This window comes from Phoenix dactylifera, chromosome 8 (assembly GCF_009389715.1).
Source record: "Phoenix dactylifera cultivar Barhee BC4 chromosome 8, palm_55x_up_171113_PBpolish2nd_filt_p, whole genome shotgun sequence".
Taxonomy (NCBI): domain Eukaryota; kingdom Viridiplantae; phylum Streptophyta; class Magnoliopsida; order Arecales; family Arecaceae; genus Phoenix; species Phoenix dactylifera.
The window spans coordinates 30,699,113-30,721,989 of record NC_052399.1 but is presented as its reverse complement, the minus strand read 5'-3'; the positions used below and the strand labels follow the sequence as shown (position 1 = coordinate 30,721,989).

Genomic DNA, 22,877 nt, shown 5'->3' with positions numbered 1-22,877 from the left:
ATACATAATGGAAAGTTACAAAATTAGGGAGGTGCTTCTCCATCCAGTTCCACTGCATTATGGAACTCGTTTTGTGATGAGCTGGATGCCCTTCTGTTTTTACTCTGTTTTCCCACAGGTTGATGAGGCTGGTTGCGGGGTTTCCTGTCATCTGACAGCAAAATTCCAGTTTGATTGTATTTGGTTCAAGGGTTAAACTGAGTAAGTTGGAGGAAATCGGAGCATGTTACTATTTCATCTTTCATAGAGTAAACTCTGACAGCAGATTTGCTTGGGTCACAGACCACCAATTCAGAGTGAGGATGTTGTTTTTATATATGAGCCCAAGGATCATAGGTTAACATACATTTAGATCCTTGCCTAGCTGATTGGATTCCTACTTTGGTCATGAGAGTTCTTTCTCCACTTGCATGAAACTCACTGCTTTTCTTCTACTTCATGATATCAATAATGATGCTCAATTGAGATCCTAATGATGGAGAACGTAGCATGAGTCCAACAGCAGGTTCTGAAAGAGATCCTAACGACAAATTTTGACACCGAATACCTTCAGAGCTCCTTAAAGAAGCAAGCGCTTGTAAGAGACCGCAAGCAAGTCGAGCCTTACATTGGGCTAATAGCCGATGTTGAGCGTTTTGGATAATCTTCGATCAGCTCATTGCAAAGCTGCATGCAAGATAAATATTTACTACTCCCGCTAATAGCTGATGTCGATGTTGTCGTCGTTTCCTTCACATAAAAAGAAAGAAAAACAAAGTAGCTGCCTGCAGCTGCTGCCGCTTCTGCTGTTGTCGTCGTCATTGTTGTTTTCTCCGCTGAGGGAAGGCTTCTACAACTCTGCCCCTACCCTGCGATACATCATTGTCGGGTATCCTCCCTTTCCTTCCCAATACTTTGTGCCATCATTCCTGTTTTTGCCGGAGATGAGGTCTTTGTGCCTTCACCTCGCTCTCTCTCTTTGCCTGCCTATGCCAGTGTGCTCCTAGGCCAAGATTTCACAGGAATTCCGGCCAACCAGAGCTCTCCCTATTTTGATGGCCGGCTCTTTTTCTATGCAACCGGCTTTCGTGTTGAAGGCTTGATAAGCTAACTGACCTGCACAGGGTGGGATAGCCCAAACGAAGGTTTTGGCCCTCCGTCGAAGGTTTGGCAAGCTAGCCGACATCCACAGGTTGGGAAGGCCAAAGCAACCGATGAAGGCTTGACGAGCTAACCAACGTCCACAGGTCAAGACAACCCAAGCAGAGGTTCCGACCCTCGTGCCAAAGACTTTGTGAGCTAGCCGATCTCTCCATGTCGGGATGGCCCAAGTGAAGGTTTCAGTCCTCGCATCGAAGGCTTGATGAGCTAATCGACTCCTACAGGTCGAGATAGCTAGAGCGTTAGTTTTGGTCCTCGCGCCGAAGACTTGACGAGCTAACCAACCCTTACAAGTCGAGATAGCACAAGAGGAGGTTCTAGCCCTCATACCGAAAGCTCGACAAGCTGACCGACTCCTACAGGTCGGGACAACCCAAGCAGAAGTTCTAGCCCTCACGTCGAAGACTTGGCGAGCTAACTGATCTCTCTAGACCGAGATGACCCAAATGGAGGTTTCAGCTCTCGTGTCGAAGACTTGGCGAGCTAATTAACTCTCTAGATCAAAACGACCCAAGTGGAGGTTCCAGCCTTTGCACTGAAGCTTTGGCGAGCTAACCGACCTCTTTAGCTCGAGATGGCCTAAGTAGAGATACCGGCTTCCGAGCCAAGGACTTGGTGAGCAAATCGACTTCCTCAGATTGGGACAATTCGGAAGATCCAAGCTCTCCACCTCGGCCAAGCGAAGCTAAATATGGAGGGCAAGTATCTAGCAGGCCGATCGATCCATCGAGCTAATCTCTCCAGCATACCAAGCTATAATAAGTGAAGAGCCGATATTCATAGCTTTTAGCACAAAAAGCCAACTCTAGCAGCTTTTAAAACAAAGAAGGGTTCAACGACCAGCCGAAGTTTTTGCACTTGATCGCACTCTCGACTCATAACTTTAAAAGATGAGCTCGAACCTGTCTACAGTTAGCTAGGTTGACTACTTTCTTTGGCCGAACTAGAATGAATGGCTTGTAATCGAAAGTGGGGGGCAAGTGATGTAGCCTAAATTTGACCCACCCATCATGGGTCAACATGTGGCAAGCATTTGGAAAAGATTTGAATCTAAAACAAATTTGAATTCTTTGTGGGGTCTAAATAAGGAAAGAGATTACAACATATTTGAATCTAGATAAGGAAGGAAGTTATGGCAATCCCTTGATTCTTGCCTCTAAATCATAATGGATCCATGCTCCCTCCTATATATAAACAAGAGCAAGGGACTCCAAAGGGGAAAGGAGGGGGATGGGTAGAGGCTCCTAAACACAGATGGTGAGAAACTCCCAAGGATAAGCTCCTAAGCTCTCATGGCGACAAGCTCGAATGGTGAGAGGCTCTCGTGGAGAGGCTTTCAAGCTCTCGTAGCTACCTCTGTACCCGACTCCTCTTCCGTGCATCATTGGGCATCAGGAGTCGAGTCCTTGTAGATTAGGTCATGCAACCTCCGATCAAAGCCATGCCGAGCTCTCAGGCTGCGCATCCTCGGAGATCAAGATGCGAGTCCCTAAAGATAAGGATACACGATTGCATACCAGAGCCAGGCCGAGCTCCCATTTGTGAGTCCTGGAGACCGAGATACGTGACTGCCGACCAGAGTCATGCCGAGCTCATGTCCACACTCCCAGCCCACGCATCCTTAAAGATCAGGACATGAGTTCATGGAGAATGGGATGCGTGTCCACAGACCAGAGCCATGCCGAGCTCTCGGCCGTGCTTGTAGTCTGTACACCTTGGAGACCAGGACGTGAGTCTCTAGAGACTAGGATACAAATCTGTTGTTTAGAGCCATGCTGAGCTCCTAGGCTGCACTCCCATGTTGAGCACTCCAGGTCGAGCTCCCATGCCGAGTATCTCAAGCCAAGAACTCAAGGCCTAACGATACAGGGAGATTACTCTAATTTTGTTATTCTCTTGCTATTTCACGCTGTTATTCCAAAACACTGTCTGACTTAAGCATTGGAGGAAGCCCGGCCGGAACCACCCTAGTGAGCCTTTCTCTTCGCTTTGTGAGCAGATTCGTGACTCTTCACGGCAGTTGGAGCTCCGTCTTCTACCATCATGGACCGAGTGGGTTGATCTGCGTCCTCCATGCCTCCAGATCATCAGAACATGGTCAGGCAGAATTTGGGCATCGACATCAGGATGGTCAATAATGTATATAGGTTGCATTATATTACATATCCTATAGTACAATTCCTCGCTTGCACAAGTTTTGCATACTTCAAAATCTCAGAAATTTGCAAAGATTTACAGATGTCTACTACCACATATGTGCGAAAAAATTAGTTCCGAACATGGCCTATTTTAAATTTTCAACACAATTTTAAAGATAATGCATCTCAAAACTTCCAAGGATATGGAAAATTTGACATCATTCATCCCATGGATATTGCACCAGCCATTTACTAGAAGTGTTTTTTTCTTGAAAATTTTATTTATTTAAATAACTAGAGGATTTTTATCTTTTCTATTTTATACTCTTCTAAATTTCAAGATTATTTTTTTTTTGTGTGTGTACTTTAAATCTGTGCAATGCCAACTGGCTTATTACATTAAGCTTTAACAAATCCTTAAGCAATTCACAATTTGTAAGGGTACAGATATTTTATTTTCCCAAGCGTGTTAGACCAAGTCATGTTAGGATCGGTTTCTTAAAAGTCTAGGATGGAGACTAGCCATTGACTAAGGAAATATGTGCTCATGGTGGTTTGAACATTAATAAGCCTAGTCTTCTCTTCACGATTTTCTTGGATGAAGATATATTTCAAGATCCCTTTTCTAGGAGCCAAAACTCAGGCAGGCTGTAATAAGTAAAATATCTAAGGGCAATATAATTGAAGCTCAAAAGGATCTCTACAGGGTATCATATTCCCTTGTTATAAACCAAAAGCTTATCATTTAATATTTGAAAAATATTTTTTGTTTCTTAATGTCACAAGTAAGGCTACAGATTTATATACCATAGTGGAACTATCCACATGGTAATCCCTAAGAAAACAACACATAATAAGAAAGATGAGAGCTTCTTTAATGGACCTTATAGATATTAAAACTCAGATAAGATTTCTAATGTACCATGTATTATAATAAATCCCAGTGGGTGACTAATACCAAGATGAACAAAGATATTATTTATCTCAACCGACATTAAACACTTTAGATATACATATCAAAATATCACTTGATACCATATTAGCATAACTTGCAATCTCTCGCAACTTAGAGCTATTTTAATTGAAGTACTTATATCGTATTTTTGACTAACTGAGCTATATCAACTTATATCAATACAAGATCATGCTTTCTATGCTCAAACAAGATAAGGATAAAAACCATGCTTGGTGCAAAGGCAGCAAGTTATAGCCACCTTTTGAACAATCATGCAACCAACATCCACAAATTAAAGCCATAAACCTTTTGAACAATCATGCAACCAACATCCACAAATTAAAGCCATAAAAATGTGCAAAAAGGAAAATAGCAAAGGGAAAGCAAGAAATCCTAGAAGGTGGACACCTAACCCAAATGGAAACTTGAGAACAAAACCTACCCTAATATGGGTGAAAGGTTAACAATCATAGAGGTTAACAGCTAATAGGCCAAGTCAAGCCACCCCAAAGTTCCAATAAAGTCTTGGTTGGACCCCAATCCATTCCAAACCACCGGTGGTAGCGTTGGAATTTGGGCCCACCAATCCACCCTCGCCTCCCTCCAACCCCTCCAACCCGGTCAAAAGGTGGGAACGCCTCCTCGGGGGCTCAGATTCGTTTATTAGGCGCAGGGAAAGTGAGGAAAAAAAAAGGATCCCCCTCTCTCTTATCTTTCCAGTGAGACCGACGCCTCTCTCTCGCTCTCTCTCTCTCTCTCTCTCTCTCTCTAGGGTTTCTTGATCGCCACCCAAGGAATAGTGCCGTTTTGCTCCGCGAATTGGAGCTCGATCTCGACGAGGAGGGCGGAGCCATCGATTCCTCAGCTCTGATCGAGGGCGATTCGTCGTCTGGTAATCTTTTTCGGCTCCTCGTTCGCTTTCATTTGTATCGGTTTCTTGGGGTTTCATTTCATTTTTTATTTCGATTTTCTCCATCCGGCCATAGCTGTCCGTTTCATTGGCTGGTGATTGATCTATTCTTTTTCTTTCCCTTCTGTGTTTTGGATTTGGTATTAGGGAGGAATTTCTTCGATTTTTGATTGGTTTGCCCGGTTTTTCCTTTTAACTGGTATGCACCGATCGAATTTTGGGGAAATTTCCTGTAAAGGTTCCGCCTTTGATGGGGTTCGGGATGTAATTAGCTAGAATTCTCGATGGAATGCGCCAGTTTTCTTGACTTCAGTTGATCTACATAGGACTCTCAGATATGAACTTCATGTAGTTTATTTTCTTGATAGCTTGTATTGTTCCCCTATCATATTTGTTATTATTATTGTTGTTATTAATTTGAAAGGAATCGAGGATGGAGGAGACTGGAAAGATGCAGAGCCACCTGACGTCAGCTGCGGCTTTTGTGGAAGGGGGCGTCCAAGATGCTTGCGACGACGCATGCAGCATCTGTCTTGAAGCCTTCTGCGAGAGTGATCCTTCAACAGTATGCGACCTCGGGGACCTTTTCTCGATTATGATAGTTTTATGTTGTGATTACTTTTTTTTTTTTTTATCTACTATAAATTTTCTTTTTTCCTAAGAAATTTTCTGTTTCTGGACGTTCAGGTGACTAGCTGCAAGCACGAGTTCCATCTTCAGTGCATTCTCGAATGGTAATGCCATCGATGCTATCTTTCATTGGTTTCTTTAACTACAAAAAGTTAGGTGAAGCACGTATTCTGTTGATATTGTTGGTTAGTTGAAATAGTCGGGGCACAAATAATTCTTTTGCTGTCATTGCCCCTTTTTTGGATTAAAAAAGTTTATCAGTCTCTTCTCGTCTTCGTAGTTTCAACTTCACTTTTAAGGGGAAAAAACCAAAATATGTGACTTCATTTGTTACTCATTGATATCGTGTTAACTGCAATGCGAGCGATCGCTATCTGTTGCGGTCATGATGGAACTTCCGGATTTTGTGGAGTGGAAGTTGCTGTAACCTTGTGCAGGATAGGTCATTTGTCCAACCATATCTTTTGTTGAACACCTGCTTGCTATCTGGTATTGCTGTTATCCGAGTTACCTATACCATGAACTTTCTATGTGTCTGCGATAATATTATGCTCTAGCATTTTTTCCTCTTTTGCACAACAAGCAGTGGTATGGCTTGGATCCAAATCATAAATGTCAGGTTGTTGGTTAATCTTTTTTGTTGCAATTTCAGAGTATGATATGTAGTCTTTCGGTTGTAGGTGCCAGAGAAGTTCTCAATGCCCTATGTGTTGGCAACCTATCAGTTTGAAGGATCCCACCAGGTTCTTTCTGTTTAATGTAGATGTCTGAAATTTATTTTATTTGTTAGAATTATGTTTTTTTGATCCATGTGCTTTGTGATTCTGAATGACAGTCAAGAACTACTTGAAGCTGTGGAACGAGAAAGGAATGTTAGAGTTAACCAAACTCGAAATACTACCATTTTTCATCATCCAACACTTGGAGATTTTGAGTTGCAGCATGTGGGTAGTTGTATTTATTCAAGTTACCTTGTGCTCATATGGTCGTCTCAACTTTAGGGAAAAAAAAAACATATAATACTATTGGTTGGTCTAAGAATTTTTTTTCTTGAAATATTCAATGCAGTTACCCGTAGGTGGAAATGATGCTGAGCTGGAAGATCGCATAATGCAGCACTTAGCTGCTGCTGCTGCAATGGGCAGAGCACATCACATTGCCAGAAGAGAAGGGCAGCGGGGTAGGTCAGGAGCTCATGGCCGCCCACAATTTCTGGTTTTCTCTGCGCATCCAAATACGCCTGCTGTTGGCTCTGCCTCTTCTGCCCCAAGAGGTGCAGAAAATGAACCGGCTCCTGCTATCATTGCTGCTAGTCCATCAGCTTCCCTTACTGTCACAGGAGATGAAGTCACATCCCAAACTCCACATGTGATCCCTGTTCAAGCTGATCAGGCTGCTGTCTTGACATCTGGCAGTGCTGCTACTGCCAACAGGTCTAGTCTTTCTGGCAACAGGTACTTATGGAAACAGATATTGCTGTATATCTTTGTATATCTAGTTTCTAATTTTTTCCACCATTTCATGCGTAGCCTCTAATAACTGTTTTTAACAGGAATTTTGTTGGTCAGTCAACACCAGTTAACCAAGATAGAGCAGGACCGTCAGACTTCCAGTCCTTTTCAGAGTCTCTGAAATCACGTTTAAATGCTTTCTCAATGAGGTATCCTAAAAGTTTTTATGCTGTTCTCAGATAAGCAGTTTTAAAATGATCATAACTTGATCCAGGACATCTCACTTGTTCTTTTTCTGCCAATCAGGTACAAAGACTCTATCACAAAGAGTACTCGAGGATGGAAGGAGAGACTGTTTTCGCGTAACTCTACTGTGGCAGATCTTGGGTCTGAAGTTAGGCGAGAAGTCAATGCTGGAATTGCTACTGTCTCACGCATGATGGAGCGCCTGGACACAAGAGAAAGTAGAAGAACATCTGGTGCTCCTCCTGTGCAGCCTGACTCCAATGTTTATTCAGTTAGAGAACCAAATAATGAAAGTGTTAGAGAGAACCATGATAATGCTCTTCCAAATAATGGTAATGCGTCGGCTTCTTGTGCTGCAACTTCAGGTTCAAACTAAGCTATGCTACATCTTCTAAAGATCTGCAAATTCACTCAGCAATCATTCTTGAAGGTATGTGCTTTTGATTTTGAGGTACCAATTCATGGTCAGGAGCATATATATTCCCCTGCGTTGAGGTATAAATCAGATTGTACTTGGAATGCGGTGCTATGGTCTCTTCAATCTTTAATATAACCAGTTCTGATTTTTAAGTGAATTCATATGGAAATTATGTATTTGCATGTTTGATATGTGTATATGGCTGATGGTATCGATGAAATAAGTTCTTGTTCAATTGCTGGCTGTGTTTGGATGCAGGACAGCTAACCAGTAGTTATTTTTAATTCTGGCTAGCCCTACTTGTTCACTTATTCCTGGGTTAATAACATCCCTTGTTTGGTTGAAGTTTGATGGTTACTGGGATAAGCTTGAAAAAAAATATGAAAAAGTAAGAGGTAGCAAAGAGAGATTTGTGGGTTAAACTTATATCTTTTTTTTTTTCCTTTTTCGGAAGGGGTGTGTGGAGCGCATGGGTTAATGGCTAATAGTCGATTAATTACTGTGACATGCATCATATGAAGTGGAAGAAGAGCTAGACAGTTGTCCATCAATTGATTGAGTTGTTTTGAATGATAATGGAATGCATTTCTCAGCGGGTTCGCACCTGTATTGGAAGTGGGCTGTGGCTGGTGGTTACGAGAGAGATGACTTGGTGATTTGGTGATACCACATGCAGATTTTGCACTTGGTTGAATTAAAGAAGCAGGCTGAAGGAAAAAGATGGCACAAGTTTACTTGAAATCAATTAAAATAACATTCTCAGATGTGCTACTTTGGCAACTGAAATTGATTATTTGAATATAGTTGAGTATTCAAGCACTTAGGTTCTGTATTAGTTCATATAGCTTGGAAATTGGTTGCCCTCCTATCTCTGCCAAGTTCGCAACATACTTGAAGATTTAGCAACTTAGATGCTTTGTTGCTTCGCTCGGTCACGAAATTAGAGCAAATTAGTGGGTCTGCTCTTGTCCATCTCATTCTTCACTGCGCTTGTTTGTTGCTCATTTTTCTTTGCCACATTGGTAAATTTACCTGGCGGTAGCTGTGTTTCAGTTCTGTTCTTGATTCAGGTTTTGGGGGTCTTATGTTTTTCTTTGTTTTTTCCCTTATATAAATTCTGGGGCTTTGATGGATTCTTGAAAATGAAAACCTTTGTTTAAAACAAATTGTTAGCTTGAGTATGTTTATGTTTTTGGCATATTGACTGGAGCAAGGGACATAAATGGGCAGTTTGCTGCATTTGGCCCTGCTTCAGAGTTCAGACAGAATTGAACATATTCATATAAAACAAGTGGTGTCAGATAGAACATCATATTTCTACTGGAACATAGTAACTAAATTGTACCCCAGTTATGGGTGGTATTACTTATGGCCTGTCAAGTAAAATTTTAAAATTATTACCCAGGCATTTTGTTTTACTATTTTAATGATTTACGTTTGCATTTCCAGATATATTTCTTTGTTATAAATGTACTGATCTAGCAAGTTAGACAAGGGTATATGTTCAACATATTATTCAATTGATTTGAGGTAAAAAGACCTAACCTGCATTCTTTACTAATGTATTGAGTGTTGAACTTTTTTTAAAAAAAAAATATGATCTCATATAGTATTTTTAACCAAGTCCCTATATGGCATCTTTTGTTGTGGGCCTTTTTTTGTTCCTTTTTTTTTAAAAACCATGGAGATTTGCATATATTTTTTGGAGTGTTGGGTGTGATAAGTAATTCCTGATAGTCCATTAATTATGTTTTGCCATTTTTTTCCCATGAAAGAATATGTTGCCTCCAACCCCTAGTCTTTCTCGGCATATTTCTGTTTGTCAGGACTCGTGATAGTAAATGGCTAAATTGATGCCCTACAGGCACTCACTTTTCCCTTCTTGAGTTCTCAACTTCAAACACTTGGTCCTTCATCAACTAATTCCATCACTCTCTTCCATGACTGTCTCATGCCTAACTCCATTCAACTTTCTACAATTAGTTCTTAATTTGGTCATGTTTAACTTTTCTTTGTTTTTTCATTGTGTCAAATAAAGTTGCCTTGTTGGTTTCTTGGCTCGCCTTCTCATGGGAATTTAGCCAAATGCTTTGAGATTTTCTTTTTTTTTTTCCCGTCTCATCTGATCTAGTTCTTGCTTGGATTAGTCTTGTGAACACCATGGTACAACCACATGATCTTGTTTAAATGTGAGCTTCACTGGTAGTTGATGCTCAAAAATCAAGAATTTTGCCACATTCTCTATGCTTGATGACTTCAACTTAGGCTTTGTGCATTTGTATATGGGTCATAATATTGGGTTTTTGACGTGGCAAATTAGTAGATAACTGTCACTTTGAAAATACTGTAATATTGGATTTTATTATTTCCCAAAACAGGCTTCCTATATAATGGCTTCTAGTGAAACTATACCACACTCCACCACCAGCAATGAATAGTAATTGTATTCATGATGCTGCTCCTCTATGATTTGCTCACATGACCCTCTGCAACTCTACATTCAAAACCTTCTCTCTCCCCCTTTCCTCCCCACTCATTTCCCCACAAGAATGACAGAAGAGAAGATAACTTCCTTGCATTTTAGGGTTTTATTGCTCATTTCTACATGGGTATTGGGTGCTATGGAGCCTCCATGCTATATATGTACCCATGGAATTGGTTGTGATGCAAGTTGAAATGAGGTTAGCACTGATATCCACAAGTTTAAAGAATTGGACAGTAGTGGTGTGCTCCCTCTGCAAGATATAAAGAGTTAATTACATGCATCTTGGTTTCAAACTGCCTCTTTTTAAGTCAAGGTGGTGATAACACCTTTGTTTGGGTTCTGGTAGGAACACAACTGTAAGCTGCAAATATGAATTAGTTTCAATTTTTTGATTTCAGGAGTATTTTGAAGGTGTTAGAAATGGGGAAAACTGAAAATATGTCAAAAGTATAGCATAACTTTAAGATCAAACAAATACTAGAACTTTTAAAGTTTAAGATGTAAACATTCAATATATGCATATACATAGATGCATGCATGTTATGGCCCTCTTGCAAACTTGTATACATGCGAACTTAGAAAATAAAACATGGATGTGCCAGGCCATAACAATAATATGGCAACTCAAATATTTTATGAAAAAAGTCAATACATTTTATAGCCTGCCTGTTGGTTATGGGCTAGTCATGAATTATTCACCTAAAATTTGTGACTTGTTAAAAATTTTGTAATGGTTCAATGTTCTATGTTCATTCCCTTGTATAGTCAGTGAGTCTTTTATGATTATGTGCATGGCTTTCTACTTTGGAGAAGATTGTAAATTGTTTTAAGCTCCATCATATTTGTCTCGTTGTCTTTGTTCAAAATACAGTCTAATTCATTGCAGCCCTTATTGGGCTGCTAGTGCTTGATCAGTAACGGTCCTTCATATTAAAGGGTTTAGATTTTGGCTGAAACTGATCCATATTGGCTAAGATCCAAACTGAAACTAGACCACGGTTGCAGGTTTTGGTCAATATGGCAGTTTCTGTCAGTTTGAGCTAAAACCGATTGGTTTCTATTTAAACTAGTCATAGATGTTTTTTTTATAAAATTTCATTTGGAGCATATAGTAACATTTCGGTCATTTTTTGTTTATATTAGTTTATAGGCTATATAATATTGATTTATAATTTTTCCTTTTTCTTGAGTTAAAAGAGGAGATGGATAATAAATTTAACCCTTGTCAGGCCAAGGCCTCCAAAGAAACTCTTACTACAGTACTATATAGAGACTATGTCAACAACTAGATAAAAGACATTTCACAAAAATAATATTTTTCACTAGAAAATTAGTAATAACACTTTAAAACTAAATACATATGATAAATAACCATTTAACCCTATAAAACTGGAAGAAACTAAATTCAATATATTTTTCAGTTCTAAAAATTAAGTGTAATGAATATTTGAATGAGTAACTTTCAAGATGCAATTATATACGTAATATAAAGTTGTTAATACAAAAGTACTAATATACTTAATTTCACTTATATGTAGCATTAAATTCAACCTATAGTTGTTAAAGTTATAAAATTAAGAATCTATATTATCACAAAATGCTTTAAATTGGTGTAGTAACATTTCTTAGCTTTTTTTCTTTTTTTCTTTTTCTTTTTTTTGACTAAAACTCCTGAACTTGGAGTCAGACTGCTAAAACTACCCAAAGTGATACATTACAGGCTTTTCAAACATTGCCTCAAAAGCTCTTGCACCTAGATTGTATGCTTCTTGCATGACACCATTGAAATGTGTTATAGTTCTGGCCTCCACAAAGCTCGGTTGCCTTTTGGGCAAGGTGGGAAGGATGGTTTTACAGAAGTCTGCACGTGAGTTTATTGGCCATGAGAGGGCCATAACAGATTCCACCTTGACCTGGGTTTGATAATTATTAATAGCAATTGCAAGGGTGAAACATTTGTTTCTTGACCAATATTTCTTAAGGAATCTTGACATTCTTTCGAGAAGTCAAAAATAGAGATAATAACTGTACAAAATCTGCCATTTCAATGGTCTAAAAGTTTGAGTTGATGGAGGAGTTGTGCATGTCATCCTCCTCTTTCTGATAACAATTTAATTTTTTCCCCTTCATTATCCTTGTCATCCTTCTCCATTTGACTTTCAGGAGGTTAATGGAGGAGAGGATAGAGGAGTAACATGTCTTAAATTAAGTACCATGAAAGGGGTTCTTTTTGCGCATGTCATTTCCATCACTTAATTCACTTTTGATGCAACCGTACAAGAGGTCTCCCTCAGCGTTGATGCAAATTGATACCATGTGGCCAGCATTTGTTTGGAGAGAGAAAGGTAGCTTCAAAGCAGGTTTTCTTTAGCTGTTGAGACAAAATCATTTTGGTGGAAAGGGGTAGGTAAATCATTTTGTAGATTCTACTATGAAGGCTAAACTAGGATGATACTCTTTTTGTATCACTTTTTCTTGGCACACTGGAACACCTTGGCCTTTAGGTGGGCCGAGTTGTGCTTCTAAACCAATCTCAATCTTTGTCCTTTTTGTTACTTTTGTTAGGTCTACTATGTTAATCTTTAAATAAAGCTCTGCCTTAGATCCTTATAACAATAGATGATACCTATAATCTTCCATCAGAATGTTGCTCCTATCTTATTTCATGGTCCAGAAAACCGTTTGCATGTCAGTAGGATTCTGTCAAACTGTCATGGAAATTGACTTTTACAAAGTTGCAGGTATTGACAGAACTAGTTGTCTGCAACAGCTAGTGATAATAAGTAATTAAGGTCTGATGGTCAGAATTGGCAAGGAATCAATCGAAACCAATCAAATCATCTAATTATTGAAAGTCACATGTTGATATTTTGGGGAAAATTTCACTTGAATTTGATTAGATGGCGAATGGAAAAGATCTATTTATGAATTCTGGAGTATGTTCATGTTCTGGAGAATTTTTCATTTTCAGAGGGACTATAGCAGGTGCTTGCTAGTCATTATAACAAGCCTGGTGGCTGTCTTCATGGAGTTGTAGCTGCATTAAGGAAATAAAAGAAAATGAAGGGTTGGTAATTAAGAGGATCTGTGTATAATCAATAAATTCTTATTCCAAAATAGCTTAGAATTTGTAAATTATCATGAACATAAAATGTTATTTTCTATGTTTTGACTCCTAAAGTTTGTCTGGACTCTGCTGCTAAACTGAATTTCAGTTTGGTTCTGTCAACTTAATGTAGTGTAAATTGAATCTTCAAAATTTAGCACTCAGTTAAAATCTTTTAGAGTTTTCTTTTATATTTGTAAAATGTGTAATTTGTCCGCATACGGGACCATTGGAAAAGCATATTGATGTAACTGTATGTTGCCATTCTCAAGAGTATAAGTGACTGGCAGTTGCCGTTACCAATCGAAATTAAGATAAAAAACATGAATTTTTTTCCTTGGAACTTGAATTCTGTCAACTTAATGGAATTTTTATCAAATCTTCAAAATCTAGGACTGAATAAAATCATAGTCATTTTTTTGTACAATATGTAGTTATTCCAGAGATAATGTATTATTGAATAAGTTCATTGTTCCAGTTGGATGCAGTCATTGTTAAAATTATTAAGTAGTTGACTTTTGCACTTAACTCCTGATAAAGACGGCTCTGTTTTTCTTTGAAATATTATTTCTTCTCATGGGAAGTTCGTATTGAGGTAATGTTTGTTAAATAATAGTTTGCTATTTGTGGAGTTCTCCAGTACTCATCATATCTACTCAGCCAAGTTGATTTTACCGTGAAATTCTTTTTGTATTGCCTTTATGACCTTTTGGTACGCTAATGTTGCCTTTCTAGTCTGAAGGATAACCAATATGATATTTCCAATTAGGATGCCATAGATAAAATTGAACAAACTCTATTCACTACTTGCACTTGAATTAGAATGCTACATCAATTTTTCTTGTCTGTCGAGTAGAATTTATGTTTTTCTTTGCATACCACATGCTTAATTCTAGTTGTCAGTCACAAGTTAACTTTGCTTCTTCTTTTTTTTTTTTAAATTCCTGCCAGAATAAAATGCTCGGTACATGTTTAAAGCAAACATAATTGAAATCTCAAATTTTGACTGGAATGTGGTCATTTCAGGTGGTACAATTTCAAAACAGCCATGAGATGCTGAGGTGGAATAGACATCCTTGGATAATTTGCTTGCCTGTTTGGATGATGGACTTGTATGTGGCTTTCAGTATGTCGGAGTCATGGAAGGGGAAGGGCGAGAAGCTTACCCGCTAAAGCCTTTTTCAGGACTTCAATGCATATGCCCTTATCTAATTCAACTTTGTAAATCTGTTGATCATAGAAAATCTATTGACTTTAATAATGGTTATAATACACTTACCGCAGGCATATATTCTGTTATTCTAAGACATGCCAGTGGTTGCTACTGTCGTCGTTTCAGGTGCAATATCACTTGCAGCTCATCTCCATTGAATTTACTACTAAATGAAGATGCTTTATCTGTAGTTTATGTGGTATGAGACCTTGGAATAATTTGATCAAGGCTATGCGTTGCTCGCTACGCAGGCGTTGAAAGTGAGTTGACAGTGAATTATGCCAGAACCACAATCTTTTTAAAGGAGATTATTTTTCAATAGTATTGTCCGTACTGGAGGCTTGGATGAAGGCAACGTGATGCTGAACTCTTGCAAGGTTCGGTAACGAGGTACGGCAGATATATACGATGACATCCCAAGAACTTGGAAAACAATGAAGAAGGCTCAGCTGCAATGCAACAATTATGTTCTCGTTACTTGAAGTGAGATAACCGGTGTGCTATATTATATTCGGATATCTATCGGTAATCCATCTAGTATACTATATAATACCAAAACTATTTTTGATATGTTCCATAAAATATTTTTAAACAAAATAAACTATATTATAATAAACTAATATATTAATTGCTATTATAGAATTAATAATAATTGCATAATATAAATATGAAGTATAATAGTATATTTTTTTATCATACTTTAAAGTTATAATTGAATAGTAATAGGATAATAATATGATTAATAATATATTATAATATAATATATATTATAAATATATTATATATAATATCAATATAATATTATTTTTTTACTAAATTGAGGGATGTTTTTGTTTCTAAATTGTTGTTCGAGGGTGATCTTGCCTCTGGTTAACCATCATTCAATTTGAGAAGAGGTAATTTGAAACCACAACTACATAAGCTTATCATGGAGCAACCATATACGGTGATTTGAAATTATGCAGCGCCAAAATTAAAGCAGGAAGGAAGACTCCATTGACATCAAGCACAACCACCACCACCACCACCATAACAGTAATAAAACCATAGCAGTAATAAAATCAGTTTTACAAGCTTGGCAAGTATTGCGATTATTATTGAAGACACCATATTTATGAACGTTTATCAGATTTTTTATAGCCCACTAGGTTCCAAGTTATACCAGTTTAAGAAATGAAAACCAAAAGGATGGTGTCTAATGGACAACAGGCAATATGGATCAAGTTGTCTTCTGAAGGTCTTTCTTCCCGGCTCCTACAAGCTTGTTCGAGCTGGCCATTAGATTAACACAAGCAATATTAGTCAGTATAGAGTCAATTTTGCTGCACCAAGGATCTCTTGCTTATCCTAACAGCTGTTGGATATGGGTTAGATCGACTAAGAAGCATAAATGGTATGCGTAGCATTTGTCTGAGTTTTCAAAAAGGCAAGCAAATGACAAAGCAAATAACACCTGACTGGGTTCGTCCATATGTTAGTTTATAACCAATACCCATGCCGTTCTGAGGATGCTTTTGTCCGAGCTTACTGTGGATGGTTTGATTGGCCAGGCTCGCAGCTTCTTTTATAGTGTAGATGTTAGATTTGGGCGGAATATCCCGACCACAACTATGTGATGGAAAATATGGAACAAAGGAAATCCAAATGTCTTTAAATTTGCTGCCACAGCTAACTAATTTATTGATCGATTTTAATATCGAAGGGATTTGGGGGTTTCGGGCTTCTGCTATCCCTTCTAGAAATTGTAAAGATGGTGAAAAATTTGACATTGTCTCGAGAGATTGCTTGTAATATTGTAACTCATTTTCATCACCAAAATAATATAAATCATTTCATGTTCTCAGTACTATATCTTTAGTTTTCTTCAGATTTCCTCTGTTTTTTTTTTGAAAAAAAAGCCCCCTTTCGTCTAGGTGAACGAACATGTCATTGCATTGTGTCAAAAGAATTCTAAGAAAGCAAACCTTATAAATGAGCTATATATTTCTCCAGATTAACAAATTCAGAAGTCTCCATATTTATTCAGGGAAATATCAGTTTGGCAAATGATGTCTGCTCTAAAGGAGTTTCTATAGGAACGTAGTTATTAATGTTTTGAGTGTCTATTAGCATATGTTTTATATGTGTAATCCATAATTGAGTATTTAACAGTACCAATGCTAGACTTAAGTTTAGAAGAAATAATAACAGGTCAATATTGAGTCGGCAAGCAGTCATAAAAGGCATATCGATAATAAAATGGATCTAAATTGATATATATCAGTGCCGGAGCATGACCCATTTCATGCAATTAGCCACAACCTAATCTAAATATCATGAGGATCGGACGAGGTATGCTACTAGTGAAGGAAAAAAAAATTTAAGACGGTCTTACATGGGAAACTTTGATATGAGACTATAAAGCACGTTACAAGTAGTTCATTCAAGCCTCCATAGGTATGGTTATGCTTAACAGATATTTCAATTGTCCTTGTGCCTTTGTTGCATCAAACACCCATAAGTACTCCTATATCTTCGTGGAGCAGAGAAAATGAAGCAAAAAAGTCCATAAAGTCAATATTTTCTATTATCTTGACATTTCTTTATGTCTGTTAATGCAGGAATATTTCAATGGATCCGTTCCACGACCACAAATCTATAAGGATTTGTTTAATTTGCAGAAAGAATTTCTTTTCACTAAAATATTTTTTCTATAAATATGACGGCTGAAAAAATAATTTTGGCATGTTTGATTGAGCATCAACTTTCTTGAAAAAATTGCATAAAATACCTATTATATTCTTAATAAAAGAACAAACTTTATTCATGAATCTTGACGACTTAAGAATACTTTTGGAAAAAAAAAGAAACCTCAATTTCTAACCGACGATGAATTTTTTTCATTTTATAATATTTTTTTTATTTTTTTCAAAAACTTCAATCAAATAATAAATATTTTACTTTTTTATTGATCATACTTGTTTTTTTTTTTTTTAATTTTTCACAAACCAAATGAGTCTTAAATGTGGCCAGGATTTTTCAAAGGATCCCTGTCACGACTGTTGTCGAATCCAGTCGCTCTTTGGAGGGCCCTTTTTTTTGTTTTGCTAAAGAGACGGCCCATTCAAATGACATGGGAAAGGCATACCTTTCCCCCGCCGGTGTCCTTGCCATCCGTAGTATAGTTGGGTTCCCACCTAGAAACCCACCGGTACCCTCCCCCTCCCTCCTTCCTCATCCATGTTTTAAACCATGACTCATCTCCACTCTGATCTCTCTTTTTCTTCTCATCGACCGACCATGAAATGAAGCACATGAAAACAACAGCATGGACCATCTCGTTCTAATTTCTGCAGGCTGATGGCTTGGGGTCAAACATCTACAAAGAGTTAGTGTAATGCAGAGGAGACAGTAGGAGACAAAAGAAACGGAATAAGCTAAATTTAATACCCTCAGCATAATTTTGAGGATTAAGATATGAAAAAGACTGAAATCAGGAGCAGGTCACTTGGTATCCAGCATCCAGTAATTTTACCATCTGAACCAGTGACAAACTCAGAAAGAAATCAAGATTATGACAGAAGATGCAGCACACTGCGAGGTTTGGGTATAGTAATCCAATGGATGAAGTAATAATGTGTGCGAATGTCTGAAAGCAGGATATGGGCTCTTTGCCACTAACCCAGAGCCGGAAAGGAGGATTTGGGCTCTTTGACACTAACCCACGTTCAACTGTGTAATGGGCCCAGCTGGCGCAGACCAATTAGTTGCATCGTGCCAAGCCAATGATGCTGTGTCCTTTAGCCCATGCATAAAGACAACAACAGCCACTCACAATAAGCCCACACGTATGGTAGTATTGTAATGCAAGAGCATAGTTTCACTGGCAAGAATAAAAGAAAAAAAAAAAGTATGATCAACAAAAAAAATAATAATAATAAAGAAAGACTTTTGTCTGGTTATAGTTTTCAAAAAAGAGGGATAGAATTCTCCTGGCGGGGCGGGGGCCCAGTTGGGGGCTGCTACGCGGGGGTGGGCTTGTCCTTTCCTCCCCCCTATCCCTTTTCCGCTTTAGCAAAAAAAAAAAAAAGGGATAGAAAAGTAGCATTCCTATATGAATAAAATTTCTATATATTATAGGAAAGAAAAAAATTTACAAGGAATATGAAAAAGCTATTTTTTCACTGATTAAAAATTTTTATTTTTTTTCAAAACTATTCTTAAGCCATCAAAATTCATAGATAAATTTTTTTTATCAAAATAGATGTCCAGCCAGATATAAGCTACTCTGTAATGTACTACTTTCCTATGATCTACCAAATATATCATAGCCAATTTTTTATGTATTGTATTTCCAAGAGACAACTTTTTAGGAAAAATATTTTACATAAACCAAACGAGATATCGCTATAATAATAGCATCACATATTCAATTACTTTTCTGTCATCTGGTGCAGAGTCCTGAACTCATTAAACCAATATGACAAGCGTGTCGCTGAAGGGAAAAAAGATGGGAAAAAAAAGTTCTTTGCTGCATGGGGGACAAAAGTGAAGAAGATCTAGGTCAAACAACCACCATATGGCCCAAGAAGAACCTCATAGCCTGGATAATTTGTGAAATGATGACTTATGTGAAAATATTTGAATCAACTGCTCAGCCAATCTTGAAACTCTGAAAGCTCCCGAATCATAAACTCAGTAATGCAATATTATTATATTTGACACCTTGAAGGACCATATAATCACTTCAAATTCTGATTTGATCTACTCTGAGACTTGATTTGTTATTTTAGAAGCACCCTCCCTTAACCCCAAAGCTGTAACACCAAGGAAAACAAAGACAAAAGTATTTTACCATCAATTCCAGCTAGACAAACAATCGTCCAAATAACCCCTCTGAACACCCCCACATACGCAGAGAGAGACAACAAAAGAACAACTCATATCTTATCCATTCAATAAAAAAGACATGCCCTCAGCAGCACCAGCGTCAAGACATCCATATCCCAACATTATTAATATATATATATATATATATATATATATATATATGGAGTGCAATATTAAATGAAAGAAACCTTCAAACCAAATCCTTTCATTTTTCTTAATGCAATCGAACACGGAAACCACAGCATTCACTCCATCGTCATCGTCACCATATCATCATCATTTACGAACCCCCTCCCCAAAAATATAGAAAATATTTTTTTAATAATGAAATCCAATCTCTCATTGTTTTGGTTTGGAAGTTGATGAAGCCCGGCAATGGGGAGAAAGATCCCACCCTTGTCCTGTTTCCCCTGGCCCTTTTACAACGGACGCAAAGAAAGCTTCAGATTTTTATTACCACCTCTTCCCTTTGGGACGGGCTCCGCCAGAAGCCTGCGCTGTAGAACAGGGCCCGCATCTCCTTCTCGAGCTCCGACAGCTCCGGCGACGGCGACCTCCTCGGCCACGCGTCGTCCCCGCTGGCCAGGACCAGGAGGCGGCCGCCGTGAATGCTGAAGTCGTCATCGTCGTCCATGGCGCCCACTTTATTCGGCCCGGCCTTCTTCCTGGCGGCGCCGACGATGGCGCTGCGCTTCCTCCTTCGGCGCACTGCCTGGCGGAGGAGCCCGGCCGGGAACTTCACCGCCGCGAGCACGACGAGGTTGAGGAGGCCGCAGGGGCAGCAGCAGCAGATGGCCGCGCACTCGGCCGCGGTGGCCCCGGCCGCCTCCGCGAACCGGTTGGCGGGCTTCGCGGGCTCCTTGGGGATGAGCGGCTGCCGGCGGGCGAGGGACGGGGAGGGGGTGACGGAAGAGGAGGCCGGAAAGGGGGTCGCCGATGCCGAGGACGTCGGCGTCGGCGTGCTCGGCATGTAGGAGAGCAGGGACCGTTGGGCGACCAGCTTCGGCTCCATCGCTTCCCTTCTCTCTTATCGCAGTCCCACGATCAACCCCAAGATCCCTCGGTCAACCAAAAATCGCACCTTTCTACGTCGCTCCGATTAAAAGTCACACCTTTCTTCCGTCTCCTCGATCAAAAAACGCCTTCTTTTCCCGCCTCCTCGATGAAAAATCCCACCTTTTCCGTCTTCTTCCCAGAGGATCTCGGAGGCGGGCGGAGAGGCGGAGGTCAGAGGACGGAGGTCTCCATGTCTTTTCTCTCTCCGAAGCCCGAGCGGGGTCGGGCGATTCCGGGCGACGGCGACGAGGAGGACGACGGTGGCAGCGGTGGTTCGCGTAATGCGAAGATCCGCCTTTAAGTAAATCGAAATCGGTCTAGAAATGGCGAAAGAGAAAACCGAAACCCAATCCAAACGCCCAAAAATAGCGTCGACAGAGATGGAAAGAGAGAGAGAGAGAGAGAGAGAGAGAGGCGGCCAGGATGGGGTGGAATGGAATTATGGAGTCGGAGAGGAATAAGTTAGACCTGCGGTATGGTTTACGTATGGGTCAGTGGGTCACGAATGCCTTGGGGATGATATGCCGATATTCTCCGGTAACGGACCCCTTTGGCAAACCGTTTCCCCGTTGCCACAGATACGATTATATAGCAGCAGTTATTTGCCCAAATTGATCAACGACTCAACTTAGATAATAACTAATTTTTTTCCCAATAAAAACAGAAAAACAGCAGTTATTTACTTGACTCTTTTCGGGTTTGCATGCAGCACATAATTGCTATTTTCTTCATAAGCATTTCTCATCAGGAAGAAATGAGAAAACAGCAGTTATTTTGCTATTTCGGCTGTAAATTAAGCTTTTGAAATAAAATAATATAGTTCTTATAATAGTCTTTGTTGGTTGTTATGATGGAAAAAAGGATTATAAAAATTTACATAAACTGGCATAGTTTCGTGCGGGAGTGTAGACATAATAACGGAGGACAGCATAACCGTTATGGCGGACGTTACTTGGTTAACTGGGACCTGCGGGACAGCAGAAACCGAGGCGGGTGGAAAAAGGCCCGCCGGCGTGGAAACCCCTTCCCCATCTCAGCAAACGCGACGCGCCAATTGGTAATAATGCATCAACACCCACCACACGAACACCCACTCTCTCACCCTGCTACAAATATGCGGCACCTGTCAAGTCGAAGTTGGGCTCCACATACGTACCCGTGAAGGGGGTGGGGAATTGCGGCCTCGACGCTGGTCCCGATATTTTCCTCATGGCCAAAGCCAGTTTAGTTGACCGGGAAACAGGCGCTGAGCTGGAAGCGATTCCCAACACGTCAGACTTGATGTGACCGACCCGATCGCCGACTCCCCGTTTGACCAGACGTGCCTCAGCTCGCACGTGCGGGCGCTACATCTTTGACCGAGCACGGGGGAATCGGATTTCTAGAACGCCGGGGAAACGAACGCTTGTCCGGGTAAAAGCGCGGGCAAGAGTATCGCAGCCGCCCGCCACAGTTTTAAAACAGCAGCTTTTCGAATGACCAGTAATTACAGCTGCTATGCGTAAACCCTTCTCGATCTAAATCTTTTGCAGGAAGATGCGGTAGATTTGAAACGAAATAAGTAATTGGAATATAAATTCCTTATTAACAACAAGCAAAAAACTGCTACCAAGTTCTAATTTTATAAAATTTCTATTTGATAGGTTATTAATTTTAATGATTTTAAAATTCTATTTCTAGTTTTATTCTATTTAGTTAATCCTTATTGAATAATTATTTTTATTCTTTAGTAGTTATCCAGTCTTATCTTTTAATAAGTATTGTTTTTTGAATTTGAGTTGGAAGCAAATATCCTATGCATACAATGCTGGAGACCTTTGGTGTCTACTTTAGTGTGACATGAGAAAAGAGAGAAGGAGAAAGTGAGAGTTGTCATTCTTATTGAGGAGTGAGAGAGAGCTTTTAGTGTGGCTCAATTTTTTTAATAAATATTTTTTTCTCTCCTAATTATTTTTTTCAGCATCTCCTTTTTGTTGTTTTTGTTTTGTTTTTATTCTAGATCTTAGGTAGGCATGGTCAATCTACTCCGCGTAGCATGCTGTTCTACATGGTATCAAAGCGAGGTTGGAGAGTGGTTAACTAGTTTGTTGCTTCGATTAGATTTATTCGAAGTGCAGTTTTTGGAGCCACAACTTGATTGTTGGTAGTTCATGTGTTTGTAGTTCAGCATGATTGCAGAGCTTCCAGTAACTCGCTGAGCAGTGGTGCATGCATGTGGACTCTTATTTTAGTAATTCAAAAGGTAAATCATCATGATTGT

At 39.3% G+C, this 22,877-nt stretch overlaps 2 protein-coding genes across 3 annotated transcripts; one reads left to right on the top strand and one right to left on the bottom strand.

Annotated features, from left to right (window-relative positions):
• The first annotated feature begins 4,916 nt into the window (after positions 1 to 4,916).
• On the top strand, positions 4,917 to 15,169 carry LOC103707430 (E3 ubiquitin-protein ligase RHF2A). 2 transcript variants are annotated; one of them, XM_039129540.1, is made up of 10 exons: positions 4,917 to 5,125; positions 5,568 to 5,708; positions 5,831 to 5,877; positions 6,454 to 6,516; positions 6,609 to 6,717; positions 6,842 to 7,227; positions 7,326 to 7,433; positions 7,531 to 7,900; positions 14,506 to 14,818; positions 14,944 to 15,169. In XM_039129540.1, the coding sequence occupies exons 2-8, from the start codon at positions 5,577 to 5,579 to the stop codon at positions 7,844 to 7,846; spliced, it is 1,161 nt and encodes a 386-aa protein (XP_038985468.1). In that variant the 5' UTR covers positions 4,917 to 5,125; positions 5,568 to 5,576; the 3' UTR covers positions 7,847 to 7,900; positions 14,506 to 14,818; positions 14,944 to 15,169. The 2 variants fall into 2 exon arrangements, with proteins under 2 accessions (XP_038985468.1, XP_008790136.2); XM_008791914.4 differs by lacking the exon at positions 14,944 to 15,169 and having other exon boundaries at positions 14,506 to 14,882.
• A 4,565-nt stretch (positions 15,170 to 19,734) lies between these two features.
• On the bottom strand, positions 19,735 to 21,033 carry LOC103700136. Its single transcript, XM_017841168.3, has one exon. It carries the CDS (start codon positions 20,571 to 20,573, stop codon positions 20,004 to 20,006), a length of 570 nt encoding a protein of 189 aa, XP_017696657.1. The 5' UTR covers positions 20,574 to 21,033; the 3' UTR covers positions 19,735 to 20,003.
• Positions 21,034 to 22,877: the final 1,844 nt, after the last annotated feature.

What these genes read in the sequence shown, in the direction of transcription:
- LOC103707430 (XM_039129540.1), top strand. Translation starts at nt 5,577, where the DNA reads ATGGAGGAGACTGGAAAGATGCAGAGCCACCTGACGTCAGCTGCGGCT. An exon ending in GCGAGAGTGATCCTTCAACA is followed by an intron (nt 5,709 to 5,830) that starts GTATGCGACCTC and finishes CTGGACGTTCAG; the next exon opens with GTGACTAGCTGCAAGCACGA. An exon ending in TCTAGTCTTTCTGGCAACAG is followed by an intron (nt 7,228 to 7,325) that starts GTACTTATGGAA and finishes TGTTTTTAACAG; the next exon opens with GAATTTTGTTGGTCAGTCAA.
- LOC103700136 (XM_017841168.3), bottom strand. Translation starts at nt 20,573, where the DNA reads ATGGAGCCGAAGCTGGTCGCCCAACGGTCCCTGCTCTCCTACATGCCG.